Source organism: Adiantum capillus-veneris, chromosome 21 (genome assembly GCF_014529385.1).
Source record: "Adiantum capillus-veneris isolate H3 chromosome 21, ASM1452938v2, whole genome shotgun sequence".
Taxonomy (NCBI): domain Eukaryota; kingdom Viridiplantae; phylum Streptophyta; class Polypodiopsida; order Polypodiales; family Pteridaceae; genus Adiantum; species Adiantum capillus-veneris.
The window spans coordinates 95,208,498-95,223,830 of record NC_140951.1 but is presented as its reverse complement, the minus strand read 5'-3'; the positions used below and the strand labels follow the sequence as shown (position 1 = coordinate 95,223,830).

The 15,333-nt window shown below is 40.8% G+C and overlaps 2 protein-coding genes across 2 annotated transcripts; one reads left to right on the top strand and one right to left on the bottom strand.

Moving 5' to 3' along the window:
- The first annotated feature begins 1,480 nt into the window (after positions 1-1,480).
- On the top strand, positions 1,481-3,861 carry ABCF4 (general control non-repressible 4). The gene has a single exon (XM_086494001.1). It carries the CDS (start codon positions 1,520-1,522, stop codon positions 3,653-3,655), a length of 2,136 nt encoding a protein of 711 aa, XP_086350127.1. The 5' UTR covers positions 1,481-1,519; the 3' UTR covers positions 3,656-3,861.
- A 7,618-nt stretch (positions 3,862-11,479) lies between these two features.
- LOC147431384 (uncharacterized) lies at positions 11,480-13,070 on the bottom strand. Its single transcript, XM_086493667.1, is given in 5 exon segments — positions 11,480-11,604; positions 11,692-11,991; positions 11,994-12,263; positions 12,358-12,395; positions 12,709-13,070. Coding segments are annotated over 5 exon segments (1,095 nt in total).
- Between the last annotated feature and the right edge of the window lie 2,263 nt (positions 13,071-15,333).

The window sequence follows — 15,333 nt, the reverse complement described above, 5'->3', positions numbered from 1 at the left end:
TTTTGTTGCTCTCTCCACCCAAGCACTCTTGTAATTCTCATTAGGAATCTATTCTAATGAAATGCCCACTATGTTCATGCTCATTTTCACTACACACAAGTTATTAGGCCATTAAAAGTTACATGACTTGTCAAAATCAATGGTCCCAATAAATAGGCTAGGTTTAAATTATGTATTCATTGTTTAATCTTAGATTAAGAAATGCAAGTTAGTTGGTTGTGAAGTGGTAGGTGGAGGCTCTAATAATGCCAATGCGCAAATCGTTCATTAGACTTGGGGTATAGGAGTGAAGGACTAACTCAACCATCATTGGGTGGTTCCCTCTGAAACTTCCCTTAAGATAGCTAGAACTCTTCATTGTTCTATTAGTTAAAGCGAATGAGTAGAGGCATTGGGAGTGAAACACCTCGACCTATTCTCAAACTTTAAATGGGAAGTGATTGGGGGTTGCGTTTGTTGAGTCTCAGTGCGAAATGCCAGCGCTAAGTGGCCCATTTTTTGTAAAGCAAAACTGGCAATATGAGTTGAAAGTCAAGTAATGGTGCCAAAATGCATGTTAAATTAGATCCCACAAAGGGGGTTGGTTGACTAAGCTAGCATGACTATGAACTAGTTGTAAACTTTGCATGCATTATTGTGTCACATAGCTATGTGCAATGTATATATAGCAAGAGTGATGTGCTTGTGAACTTGATGTGAAATTTGTGAGAATATTAGGTTAAATATTGTGTGTGATTAGATGTTGTAGTAGGCAGGTTGAAGGTTAAGCTCCTTAACCTCGAGATGGTTGCACATCATTCATAAATTTCTTAAAAATGTCAACATAATGCAACGAAGACCCACATCATCCCATCATTGTACTTGGTACCACCACACTCACCTAGTGTTACATCCTCTTATGGGTATTTACGTGGCAATTATGGTTGATTTTTGACACGCACCCTTGTTCGTAAAATTTCTAAATTTTTTTGTGTGTAATTGAAATTTAGTGTTAAATTACCTGAAAATGGGGTAAAATGTAAGCACTGATGGTATTAACAAGGCTTACACACGGTGAGTTTGTAAACTCACAAAAACTTTTGGATATTGCATTCTCACGTACGCTATAAGTAGACAAAGATTGTTAGTTTCCTATTGTGGGCTTCTTTACTTTACAAAATTAATGCATCCTTCACTCCCTTTAAATAGCGAGGGTTTTGAGTGGGCGCAATCTTGTAAAACAAGAAAAGCCGTGTGTAGATGCTCTAACCTAGGGCTAGAAAAATACATTTTTCCTAACCGAAGAAAATAAGGGCAAACTTGAAATTCTACCGTTTTTAGGTCAAAATTCGAAGCTTTTGCCGGTATTTGCACTAAAACTTGTGTAAAGTTTTCTTCAAGGCAAGCTCAAAATCTAACCGGGATTTAGCCGGTTAAAATACATAACACTGCTCTAACCGGTCAAAATAAACTTCAAGAGCACGGCTTGTATTAGACATAGAGACAAAAGCGGGACAATCGCAATAGCATACTATCTGCGATGGGGAAGAACAAAGAAGCAGCGCCTCCGCAGGCTTCCAAGGATGGCAAACAACAGCAGGGAGCCAAGAAGGAGCGCCTCTCTGTGACCGCATTCCTTGCAAACCTCGACACCAAGAAAGATGCGCCCCCCAAGCCCAAACCCAAAAGCAGCAAACCCAAGCAGGAGGTTAACGCTTATACTTCTGGCATCGATCTCCCCCCTTCTGATGATGAAGAGGAAGAGGAGGGCGCCCCTGATAGCGATCATGAAAAACGCAGAGGTTCTGATAAGGCCGGATTAGGGCTTGGAATATCTGATAAGGATGCCAAGAAGAAAGAGAAGAAGGAGATGATTGCTGCACATGTCGCTGAGCTTGCCAAGCAGGAGGCTATGAAAGATGATCGCAGTGCATTCTCTGTTGTAATAGGTACAAGAGCTGCCGTGATTGATGGTGATGCAGAAGTGGATGCCAATCTCAAGGACATCTCTATTGAGAGCTTCTCTGTGTCTGCTCGAGGTAAGGAACTTTTGAAAAATGCTTCGTTAAAAATCTCACATGGTAAGCGATATGGCCTTGTTGGCCCAAATGGTAAAGGGAAGTCTACTTTGCTCAAGCTTTTGGCATGGAGGCAGATACCTGTGCCGAAGAATATAGATATTCTTCTTGTAGAACAAGAGGTTGTAGGTGATGATCGGTCTGCGTTGGAAGCTGTTGTGTCTGCTAATGAAGAGCTTATTCAGCTCAGAGAAGAAGCAAATCGCTTGCAAAACTTAACTCTGGAAGATGATGAAGCTGACCCCGATGCCCCGGAGAAACTCACAGAGATCTATGAAAAGCTTCAAGTTTTGGGCTCTGATGCAGCAGAAGCTCAAGCCTCAAAAATATTAGCAGGTTTAGGCTTCACTAAAGCTATGCAAACCAGGTCCACAAAGTCGTTTAGTGGTGGTTGGAGGATGAGGATTTCTTTGGCACGTGCGCTCTTTGTACAGCCCACTCTGCTCTTACTGGATGAACCTACAAATCATTTGGATTTGCGAGCTGTCTTGTGGTTAGATGAGTACCTTTTCAGGTGGAAGAAGACCTTAGTTGTGGTGTCACATGACCGCGATTTCCTCAACTCCGTTTGCACTGATATCATTCATCTTCATGATGAGAAGCTGCAATTCTACAGGGGCAACTTTGATGCTTTTGAAACAGGTTTTGAACAAAAGCGTAAGGAAAACAATAAGAAGTATGATAATTATGAGAAACAGATGAAGGCTGCTAAACGTAGCGGTAGCAAGGCGCAACAAGACAAAGTGAAGGATAGGGCAAAGTTTCAAGCTGGGAAGGAAGCCCGTGCCAAAGGGAAAGGCAAGGGCAGTGCAGTAGATGATGAAGAGCCTATGATTGAAGCTCCCAGAAAATGGAGGGATTATACTGTAGAATTTCATTTTCCTGAGCCCACAGAACTTACCCCTCCTCTTTTGCAGCTTATTGAGGTTCACTTCGCCTATCCTGGGCGGGATGATTTCGCTCTCAAAGGCGTCGATGTGGGTATTGACATGGGTACGCGCGTAGCGATTGTTGGTCCCAATGGTGCAGGTAAGTCTACTTTGTTGAACTTACTGGCAGGTGATCTCCAGCCAGTACAAGGAGAATCTAGGAGAAGTCAAAAGCTTAGAATTGGCAGGTATTCGCAGCACTTTGTCGATTTGCTCACAATGGATGAAACTGCCGTTCAGTATCTGCTCAGGCTTCACCCAGACCAAGAGGGACCAAGCAAGCAGGAAACGGTGCGTGCAAAATTGGGAAAGTTTGGCCTACCAAGCCACAATCATCTTACCCCCATTGTGAAGCTTTCTGGAGGGCAAAAGGCACGGGTTGTCTTTACTGCAATTTCCATGGCTAAACCTCATATATTACTGCTGGATGAGCCCACAAATCATCTGGATATGCAAAGCATTGATGCTTTGGCAGATGCGCTGGATGAGTTCTCTGGCGGAGTGGTGTTGGTCAGTCATGATTCGCGCCTGATTTCCCGTGTCTGTGAAGATGAGGAAAGAAGTGAGATTTGGGTGGTGGAAGATGGTGCTGTAAGAAGGTATCCGGGTTCGTTTGAGGAGTACAAGGCTGACTTGCAGAGAGAGATACGAGCTGAGGTTGATGAATGAGGTAGGCAGCTGGATTTTTGTTTGGTTTTGGGGGGATACTATCCGGAAGCGTGCTACTGTGGAAGAGTGTTTTTTATTATGTGTTACCGCTACATAAATTTTGGACACGATGTACTCCACTGTCAGATGTTTTCGTATGTCTGACAGCTATCTGAATGTGGTTATTATTCTCTGGCTTCATGAAAGGTTCAAAATGTTTGATGGCATTTTGTCTGCAATATCTGCCCTATCCGAAAAGGCAAGGAAGGATGTCTTGATGTATGTTAGCATTGATTACTTTGTTGTAGGGCTTCCATGTCTGATGTGGATTCCATGCTATCGGAATATGGCTACTATTTTCTGATTTCATCAAAGGTTTATAACGCTTAATGGCATGTATCTTCGTCTTCAATGATTAACCTAATCCAAAGAGGCATGGTTTGATGTATGTTGTCCTACTGAAAGGATCTAACAGTATTCTGACTAAAGGGAAGCACTGTAAAGTTATAGTTACTACAAGTATGCGTGTTGGGATCACTCTCATCCTGGGGTGGGTTAATCTTATGGTACGTCCCCTTGCTTAATCTTGTTACAGTTTTTCTGCCAATTTTTGTCACATTGTGAAGAAATTTCTAGTGGAACAACTTAGCTTTGTGAATTTTGTGTCAAATTGCATAAACAAGGCAATTGAATAGGATTCGAAGTTCTTTTTATGGACTTATTTTGTTGGTGATGTGATTGTCAGTGTGCATCCTTTATTAGGCATCCCGAAGTATACCCTTGCCAGTTCTAGTATTATGTCCAATTAGTTTTGTTTTTTATTAGTCGTGCATTTAGCTTGTCTGGTAAGAACCATTGGTGTTGCAGTGCAGGCACTGGGTTGAATATAAAAATCATAGCTCCTGCAAGATTCACATGTGGAACTCCAAGAAGATCAAAGGCTTATAATTACAACTTAAGGATTTCTCAGCATTAATGAATTTTGAGTTTTTGTATTGCAAGTCTTGGTCTTCATCATATGGCCTTTGAAGACTCTTCTTGGCTACTAGGGGATAGGCTAGCAAGATATTTATCTTTTCGATTGAAGAACTCGATTCATTGTTTATGAACTGATACAAAAGTGCTCTCAGTTGGACTATATGAACCTTGTGCAATGGAATAAGCAAGTGTTTTTTCATACAAGCAAGAAGAGGAGCTTGCTTTAAACCAAACAAATCCTTCTTCAACTTCCACACTTTGTTTCTCTGTTTTTTTTTAAACAAAACCATGAGATTGTATCAGATGTAGTCTTTATCTTCAATTGAAGTATTGGGCTGGCAATGTACAAATGTTACTGAAGGTAGTCATCCATACATGGGAGTAAAAGTCTAATAAAATCTAAGTCTTTTGCAACAATTATAGCCTTATAATGTTCTACATAATAAGGCAGTAAGTTAGTACATTACTCTTGAGTACAACCTTTGGCCACAAGTATATAGCCTTACATCGATGAACACTCTCATCTACCTTACCTTGTAGCTTAAAAGCCCACATTTTAAATTGTAAACCGCGATATTAACAAGGTCCTTTTGTTAGGAGGCAAATCATAAACAATCATGTGTCATTCTTCCTAATAACATCATATTCACTTTGTCTCATAGCCAACCAATTTTCAAAATTTTGTGCACCGTCAATTTAAACAAGCTTCTTCTCACCACACATGGTTGAACTATAGCCAAAGCAAAGCAATCTAATGCATAACAGGAATGTTGAGAATCCAAACGAGTACGATAAAAATTAGATGTATGTAATTTGCTATCATGTAAAGGATGTCCTAAACACTTTGTCATACTTTTAGCTTGCTCATTTGCAATCCTTACTTTATCTAGTATACCACATACAGTGAGAAAAATTTGGACTCAAATTTTGTCTTTTGGTGTTAGAGAGAGAATGCCATCCAACTAATCGAGGTTGAGGTATCATAATGGTCACTCCGATTTATCTCCACATTTTACGCTTATATAAACTAGGGTTTGATTGCTTAAAAATGTGAAATTGGAAATACATCGCAATTTACGTGAATCTTCCTTCTATCAGGATTGAAGTAGGACCATTTTCCTCACAGTCGGTTATATTCTCACGCTGCTCTCTCAACTACACTATAGTTTTACCCTCTCTGGTATGCTTGTGCCATTAAGTACGCAAAGAAAACAGAATTCGGGAGCAGATGACTTTGTCATCCGTCCCCATCTATCAAGTCAGTAGAATTGCTCAATAGCTTCAATCAGGACCATGGTAGATAGCTATCCACCACTCTCACCATTGGTAGCTGGGTTCTTTTACAGATAAAGAGGAGAAAACGAATGGGTAATGAATTCGTCAATGGCTACAAAGGACATTATAAAAGGCTTTCGCATGTTCTAAAGGAAAAAGACATTGAAGGAGGTGTTCATTGAGCATGCATGTGTGTACTCTAAGCTACGATTGTGAGCGACATCGTTTGGGTTACTTGCTAATCAACCCAAATCTGTGTTTTTTAAACTTGATAGAAGTTCTTTTTGTTAAATTGTTTACAGTGGTCATTCTCTCTTACACCTTTCCTTTTGCAAATATTTACCTTTCCGACAAGAAAGATGATAGCCAATGGAATGCATAATGGGTGACTTCGATGTCCTTCGTACATCGATGAACTAACTTCTTTATGCAACTACTGCTAGAAGAGAGCTCGCATAAAGGCTCCATAAAGAGAGGTCTTCTTGCATAATCACTTCTACAATGCCCCACGCTCTATCTATGGCTTTGACACACTACGACATTTTTCACTCCCTCTCCTAAAGATAGTTTAGAGTGGTCAGTCTCGACTTATGAAATCTCTGAGTGTTTCAGACTGAAGCTTCATTGAAAAAGTTGGAAGTGAATCAAACATTGCAAGCAAACAATTGTGTGTCTTTAGCTACATGCCAATGCATGTTTTTTTATAGATTACTTTCACGACAAAGAGGTCAGGAAGACAGAGACCATGTTCATTGCAAGTTGAATAAATGCTTGGATTTTCTCAATGTTGTTTGAAATATCCATGATTTTGATGGAATATTGTGCAAGTGGAATAAAAAGTCTATGTGTGCAAGTAAATGATAGCCTCTAAAAACTTCATAGCTTCCTTCCACTACATGGGGTGGCATCGAATGAATGCTTGCTTGATAATTGTGGACCAAGATTTATCTGACGGTCAATATTTCCATGAGGATGCTTGAAGTAATGTGTGAAAATCAACTAGTGACAATTGTTAGCATTCAAGGTAATGTCACACTAAGACCAAGTGCAAGAGGACTTGGAGAATGAGATCGACGTCAACATGCTTGTGCAATTTCTCTTTAAATGCAACATGCAAAAAGATGTATGCTTTACACATATCCATGATTTATTGTGTTTATGCATTTCCTTTTTTCATTGTGAGCATGTTGTTGAGTAATCTTGGTTTTTCATCTCCACAAGGTAGACTATGTTCTGGACCATTGTGGCCTTGAACAAATCAACCTACATTGCTTCTCTCCATAAATTCATTCCAACAAGAGCTCTACGTTGCTTACAGACACCTTGCAACTCAAAAATGCCATCTCCTCCTCATCCTCTTGTCTGATATGTTCACTGACACTACTATTTTATTGTGTCGAATGAGTCGTAGGAAGCACCTTTATGGCCATCTAATAGGATTTGAGGGGAGATTGAGAGCAACTAGGCTAGGAGCCTAACATGTGTACAATATTCCCTTTGTGTAAAGGGGGAGCTTTGGAGTGTGTGTGTGTGTGTGTGTGTGTGTGTGTGTGTGTGTGTGTGTGTGTGTTTCTCTCTCATCCCCTACAATAAGGGCTAGCCCCCTACTTCCTAGGGACGTGGAAAGACTTTTTAGTCTTCCCATGACCATCCAATATTTCCCCTACTTAGGCCTTTGGACAAAGTAGTGGAAAGACTTTTTAGTCTTCCCATGACCATCCAATATTTCCCCTACTTTGGCCTTTGGACAATACAATAAAAATTAGGAACTTTAGCCTATGGAAGTCTTAATGGGGTTGAACCTTAGGTATTTTAAGCCCCATTGAAGCACATTGCTCTTTTGCAGACTGTCCCCCTTTGGATCCCTATTTTCCCTCCTTTGGATCCCAAACAGAGACAGGTCTGGCAACCTTACCAATATTCTAGCTTTTACTCCCCTGGTACTTCCCTATATTAAATGATCAGTTTAACATGAGGAAATCATTTGGGAGTATTAGATATTAGTTTTTATGAGACAACCAGCATGGCCATGGGGGTGGGGATCTATCCTGAGTGGGGGCACCGTTATCCCTCCCCCCTCTTCCAGTTGCGACAGTACCTGGCCCTCCTTTTTCTAGAGAAGGGAGAGGTTCACCCCTCCCCTCTCTCCTTGCAGAGGAAACTGGGTGGAGAGATAGCGAAGGATTGTGGCGATGCCTCAAATGGCACGTTTCTCTTTGTGGCTCTATGGATGGTTCTACACTCGTGCTCGAGATCACAACGTGGGCCCACATGTGGTAGATGTGACCCTCATCATGGCACGTTTTGGGTGATGCTGGGGTTTGTTTCTCTTGCAGGTTTCAATGCCTTGGAAAGTGTGGATTATGCTATCTTTAGTTGGAAATTTGTATGGTTTGTAGGATGATCTTTCAATTGGTGTTGGTTTTGGACGTTGATGTTTGTCTTTTGACTATTGAGTGGGCATGTGAGGGTGGAATGGCAATTCCCCTGACATAATGGCTCCCCCTTGTAGGTCAGTTTCTTTGTTTCTCTGAGCTTTATCTATTTTATGGTTATCATTGTAAGGGTGGCTCCCTACACTATTTCACTGTAGTCAGGGTGGCTTTCTTTTTAGTTGAACATTATCATTGTAATGAATCCATGGCTCTGTTTGAGCGTGGTTATGTTGTAATTCTTTTTGGGTTTAATGTACTCACTCTATGTGAGTATTGCAAAAGAACAAGAATAAGTTTTTTGGCCTATCCCAAAGGGGTGAGGCCTTAGTGATGCCTTCCCCTTTTACTAATGAAAAAGGAATGGATTTTTTTTGTAAAATTGAAGAAATTGAAGAAAATAAAATCGTTTGATGTTTATGTTCATGACTGGTGGCAAAATAAGAGCCATCTCATGAGGGCATCATGTGTTGCATTTTTATTGGGTGTGGGATTTCTCTTTGAGGGTGAGCTAGGGCTACGAGGCACTTATGATTTAGAGCTCATTTCCTCTCTAGAATCTAGGGTGCGGCCACACAGGGCTCTTTCTTCTTGCCCATTGCAGCTCAAGCAGAGCTCATGTCGCTGCAAGGTCTCCTTCTCCAAGGGGATGAGAGCCCCCCTCCCCCCCCCGGGCCCCGACATTAACATAGGTGGTGTGTGCACTTCCCTCAAACAACTATCAAAGTGAGACAACAAGAACTCAACCAAACAGAAATGGGAGGTCTTACCACTTATGTGTGGCAGTGTCTATAATCCGTACAAAATTTTGGCATGACAATAACTTAAGCTAAAACAAGGCTTTTGACAATGATATTGACAACATACCAAATTAAAAATAAACCTATGACATTTAACAGGGGAAAATACTATTTGTATGTTGTGTCATTGGTGTACTGAGTGCTTGAAGCATAACAGTTGAAAGAGTCTCCACCACTAGCTTTCTTTTCAAATCAGCATATAGCATTTGATCAATTTCCATCAAGCTGGTTCTCCAGTACCAGATAGCTCTTTATCTGCTACGTTCGTCCATATATTCACAGGAACCTTTATTATCATGTTTAGCTCGTCAAGATCCTTGAAGGATACAACCATCGTTGTTGACAAGGCCATTTTGAAAAGCATCCTAGGTGGCTCACTGATTTGCAACTAAGGAGAGAGTGTTTTGAAATGCTTGTTGTTTAGCCTTGGCCTGCTTACACTATATGTCGGCTGCAATTGCTACCGATAATAAGACGTGTGAAGGCATTCTTGATTGAAGAAAAAGACCAAAAACCTAAAATGTTTAATTGAGAGGAAAAAAAAATGAACGATGTCAAATTCTGTATCTGTAAACAGCGTTGTTGTCGATATGCTTCAGCGTAGCCAGTAGAGGCCAAACTGGAAGGTCGTCCAGTGTCAAAAGTTGTGCTTCAAACCATGGCGAACCTGCTGATGGTAGTTAACACCAAATCCACCCAGGTCGATGACCTTCTTTTTCCCTTTGCAGGTGGCGGTTATCGCAAAGCTCTTTGAGCACAGGCCCTTGAGGAGGCTCTGATACCAGATGCTTGGGAAAAAGCGTAGGGAGGATGGAACCGGTGGGTCACCATGGCGTGAATAGATGGCGTGCAGAGAAGGAAACGAGAGAGAGAGAGAGAGAGAGAGAGAGAGAGAGAGAGAAGAGGCTCGACACAATACAACACCACCCTTGTATTATATTTGTTGAAAAGCTTTACATATATAAGACTACCTTACCATGCTAACTCCATGCAATCTCCACATATAGATTGCAGGCGTAACTGCATGCCTATGACATGTTCCCACCAGTTAATGACAACACTGACCTGGGCTTGAAACCCTCCGACCCCCAAAGGTTGCTCACTGATCCATTTTCAAAGCCATTTTTGTATCCTCTGCGTGTACATCTGCTCACAGATCCATCATTTTTGGGCTACCAGCTAGATCAGGCTCCCAAATCCATCTCTTTGAGATTACATAGCCATCATGGACATCGCTAGATCCGGTTGATGTTCTAGCTAGCAATGAGATCTTCCAATGATGGTCTTTACGAATCTTTGGATTTGTTCCAAAGCATCATATAAATTATTATGCTTCCACGTTAGCTTAAGCAAGCCTTATATTCGACGAGGTTTTATGATGATGATATATTTAATATGGATGAATGTCATCATGGCAATGAGTGTGGCTTTAGAAGCTGCTTTTCTTTTGTATTTTTTTACCTGCCAAGGAATGTAACAGAGAGTAGGGTTATTCCCATGTCTATTTGCAAAAAAAATTATCCACCGTTCTTGCATTGTAAAGTTAATAGGATACTTTGAAGGTTTTAGCCAAATATTTGGATCTGTAAAATTAGTTCGATTTATAATAATTCTATAGGTATTGAATTATGTAGTCTGCTCTTTTTAAGAGTAAGAAACTTCTCTAAAAGAAGTAAACTAGTGTGACTTTTTGAGATAATTGAGCACATAAAAATCTACAAGCTGAGAATGAGAATAACTTGGTATTGACAGTGATTGATTTTTTTCATACAATGAGAGAGAGAGAGAGAGAGAGAGAGAGAGAGAGAGAGAGAGAGAGAGAGAGAGAGAGAGAGAGAGAGCAAAGACATTATGTACCTCAACAATTAGAAGCGGACATTCAAAATAACATTTTATTGACTATAAATACAATCGATTGAGAGAGAGAGAGAGAGAGAGAGAGAGAGAGAGAGAGATGTGAAAACAAAGCACAGACAGATCCTCAAAACTTCCAAAATGAATTCTTGCACAGTAAGGAAATAACTCAAAAGAGGATATACATTACCTACTATATTCTTTTGTGATACTTCAGAAAATAGTACTTTGACAATTAGGAGGATGGCCTATCAAATTATTATATCCCTCTATTGAAGTTGCTTGCTGAGCTATGATCTCCTTTTTTTCTAATGCTAGAGCTACACTTTTGCTATTTGTCGTATGAAAAACATCGAACCTAAAATTATCAGTGAACGGCTGGTATGCTGTAACGTCTTTCCTCATTTTTTTGGGTGGTTTTCTCGTGTGTGCTTTTCTCCTCGCATCGTAGTTCATTGTCACGCCTATGTATCTTCTTCCATTTTTTGTGCAGGTTATCGAGCAGACTATGTAGTTGATTTCCTCGTCTGTCGCTGCCTCTTTGATGCTGGCAGCCCGACAATGTCTCCTCCTGTGTCTGAGTTGCTCGAGTATTGTCCTCCATTTCGATCTTTATATCTGCTATGTATCCCTGCACTGCGTGTTATTTGTGTTGTGATTTAGAAATGCAGCTAGCTGTAAATAGTTCTTATACTTAAGGAGTGGATGCAATATTTACCTGTTGTTTTCTCCCTTTTTCTGAAAAGGTCTGTTGTTTCTCCGAAGTGTTTGTTGAATAAGTCTTGGTCAAAGTGCCAAGTGAAATGCTCCTCTGTCAATATTGGTTCATTTTCTTTGAGTTCCATCTCGACCCTAATTTTGTTTAATATCATGTCGTCGTTTTTCTTGTCAAGGTTGAGGAGTTTGTCGAGCTCTATGTTGAAGCCAAAGTGCAGCATCTCAATGGAAAACAATGAAATACCCTTTGTCTTCGTATGTAGCGATTGCAGAGCCTCTCCATCAAGAAGTCTTCCCGTTGCAACTCGAGTTTGTTGAGTATTTCTTTCTACAGTCCGGTTGCGAACCTGAGATGTTTGTCACTATTTTGCTTCAATATCTGCTTCATTGAGTTGATGTAGCTGCGGACGTGCGAGTAGTGTGGTCGTGGTTTTATGTATGACTGTGGATGCTCCCTTGCTAAATTTGCCATACTCATCTGGCCAGAGGTAGGATAGTTTGATGAGCCATCATTGTTTGTTGCAGATGAAGTGCTTGTTGTGTTACTTTTGAACAGATCAAACAGTTGCAAGTTAGGACAAAGAATAAGTATGTTGTGAGAAGAGTTAACGATTCATTTGAACATATTGTTTATCTTCAAGGAACATAGATTTTAGAATGTACAGACCTTGTTGGCCGCCATGTTGTAGTCGTTTTCTTAAAAACCTGTATCACAAGAGCCGATATTAAAAAATGCATCATATGATCTACAAGTGAGGACAAAATTTATATGAAATAGAGTTATACAATTTTACATCACCGTACATACTCAAGTATCTGAAAAGTTGGTACATGATGAGTAGGTATGGCTTGTACACGGTATATGGAGAATAGCATGCTGATCCTCATCCTAATGTAGTCACTGAATCGGGTGTCTCCTTCATAGTTTTCGCGTTCGAACGGGAATAAAAAAGGGAGCACATCTTTTTTTATTGTCACGTCTTTGGCCTCTGAGTGGCTAGCAGGCATCCCATTATACCTGAAGATTGTCGTACACTCAATGAGGCCTGAGCCCTCACGGAGCTTTTCCGAGCCAAAGTCATGAGAGTCTGTTCTGGTATAGGCCCTTCTTCTTGAGGTGGTGTACGTGTTTTCAAGAATGCTCATCTCACATTGTGCTTCTGCTTCCTCCATCAATGTAAAAGGCTTCGTTTCTGAGTGGCTTGATATGATTGACGTAACAGCGTCTGGTGTCAGCACACACAAAGTGGTTTTTTTGTGGGGTTGCTCTGCAACAGTCTTATACATCTTGATAATTGGATTATGGAGTAAGTTGTAGGCCAAAATTTCTGATAAGCATGAGGACACAAGCTGCTTTGACAGTTGTTGTAGATTTGCCATTTTTGTCCAGTAGATCAGAGGGTCATCAAGCAAGGATCTTATTTCAAGTAGTCAGATGCTACAGCGTTCGTAGAGCTTATGACGTTTAAAGAAATGTCAATTATACTGAGGAGTTGAGTGTGAAGCTAGTTGGATTCTAGGATACGTCGGACATAGTCTGGTAGCAATACTACTACATTTTTGGTCGTGACGTCTCTGTCCCAGCTAGAGCAACATGACCAATGTATCAATACTCCTTCCTTCTCGGCAGCGTTTAGGAATTTCATGCTAGCTAGACTAACACGAGAATTCTCTAGTATTTTCTTTCCGAGGCGAGTTTTTGAGAATGTGGAAGTTCCGGAACCGGCACAAATTGTAATTTTTTTGGATGCAACGATGCACTGATCTTGCCAACGTCGTGATAGAATATCGATTCCAGACCACAAACTTGCAGCTGCACTCATACTCTCTTTCCTCTTTTTTCTTGTTTGTTGTTTTGCTACTTGCCTCTTTCTTTTTTGAGTGAGTTTGTCCATCACCATGTTTGGGATCTGAAAGAATTAATTACAATATGAAACATCCTATCCATTAGAGTTTCTTAATTGTGGTTTGGTTTTTCAATGATGCAGGAAACGTAGTACGTGCTCACATGGCAATGCTCATTAAAAAAATTAAAAAAAACCATACGCAAGTATGGTGGGGAGGTGGCACCATCCTCACCCAAGTTTTATAAACAATAGGGAACGTCCCATTCCACGGTCACCTTTTTTCACCTCCAGTGTTGGAGGACACCAATGCTTCTCCTCCAGTGTTGGAGGGATACCTTTCTTATCATTTGGAATTTGTATATTTATGTGCGTTGCATTAGTTTCTCTATAAAATAAATTAGATAGCATTAGGACTTCCATTTTAGCCTCAGATACAATGACTTCTACATTTATCACTTGATTGTTCTTGCTTCTTGGACCGGGGATGGAGTTGCTCTGCTAATGTTTTTATAAGACTTGGGTGTGTGAGTAGATATTAAAGTATATCATGTTATCGAATCCAAAAAAAACTACCGTGGACGGAAAACTAACAAGACATTAGTTTTTTTAAAAAATAAATAGCATCCAAAATTTCATTTCAATGCTATGTTCAATAATTTATACATTTATCAGTCGACTGTTCTTTTTACTTGACATAGGATGGAGCAGCCCTGTAATGTTTTCATGAGGCTAGGGTGTGTTAGTACATGCTATACTATATCTTGTTATCGAATCCATTACGTTTTAGCTGTGTCACATATACGTGGCCTCTTATGCTACATTAGAGACACGGGCTCGCCTCATACACGAGATACCTGTTAGGTATGTGTGGGATACTAAGTCTCTATTTATATTGTGGGGCCTGAGCCGGGTCACTTGTGGGCTCGACCATGTGAGTGGCCCTTACACACTTTTCCCATGTTTATAGGAGGTACCACCATGTTCACTGTACAGAGAACAAAATCTCTGTGTGTTGTTTTAAGACGGAGGGAGAATCGATTATACAAAACGTGAGCCTATACATCATGCACCCCATTCACATCACATCCCCACTCGCCATCGCTCCACTACATAGTACAGACTAGTGCTATGTAGTAAAAAATTCATCTCTCATAAGCCAGCAATCAGTTAGAGCTCAACCAAAAATAGCTTCAAAAGCACCACGGAGCTAAGAGTGGAGCTAAGAGCCGGTTTCGTAGAAAAACGCTATACTAAAAAGGAAGTTTGTGCTGAGGCACCTATTTGGAAGATGATATGCAGCCATTCAGTGCTATCAGCTAGATTTGAAGGTTTGGCCAGTGTACACAGTAGCAGGTCCTGTTGCAGAGATATTCAGGCAGTCGACCAGCTTCTTGAAGCTCGACGTCAGCATGATCTAACGCTTCCTTGAGCCAGTATAAGCTCTTTTCACACAGACTCTCTAGCTCGTTTAAATAGCCTATCATCAAAGGCTTATATATGCTTTAGAGAACAGAGCGCCTTCAGCGAAGCTCCACTAGGTTTGGGACTCCTATCGAGTCCCCTATCTCTTCAAGGTGGTGGGTATCCTCTAGCCTCCAAATCCAAAGATTCTGAGCTGCCACAACCACATGGCAATCTACACGACAAAAGAGTCTGACCCAGCTGAGGCACGACAAAAGAGGCTGACCCACCTACCAACTCCAACTTGCACCGTGATCATGAGTACTCTCGCCGCAAGGAAGCATGCCACGTATTTCTATAACTAGTGAGCCACAAAACTTGCAGTTCCAATTGAT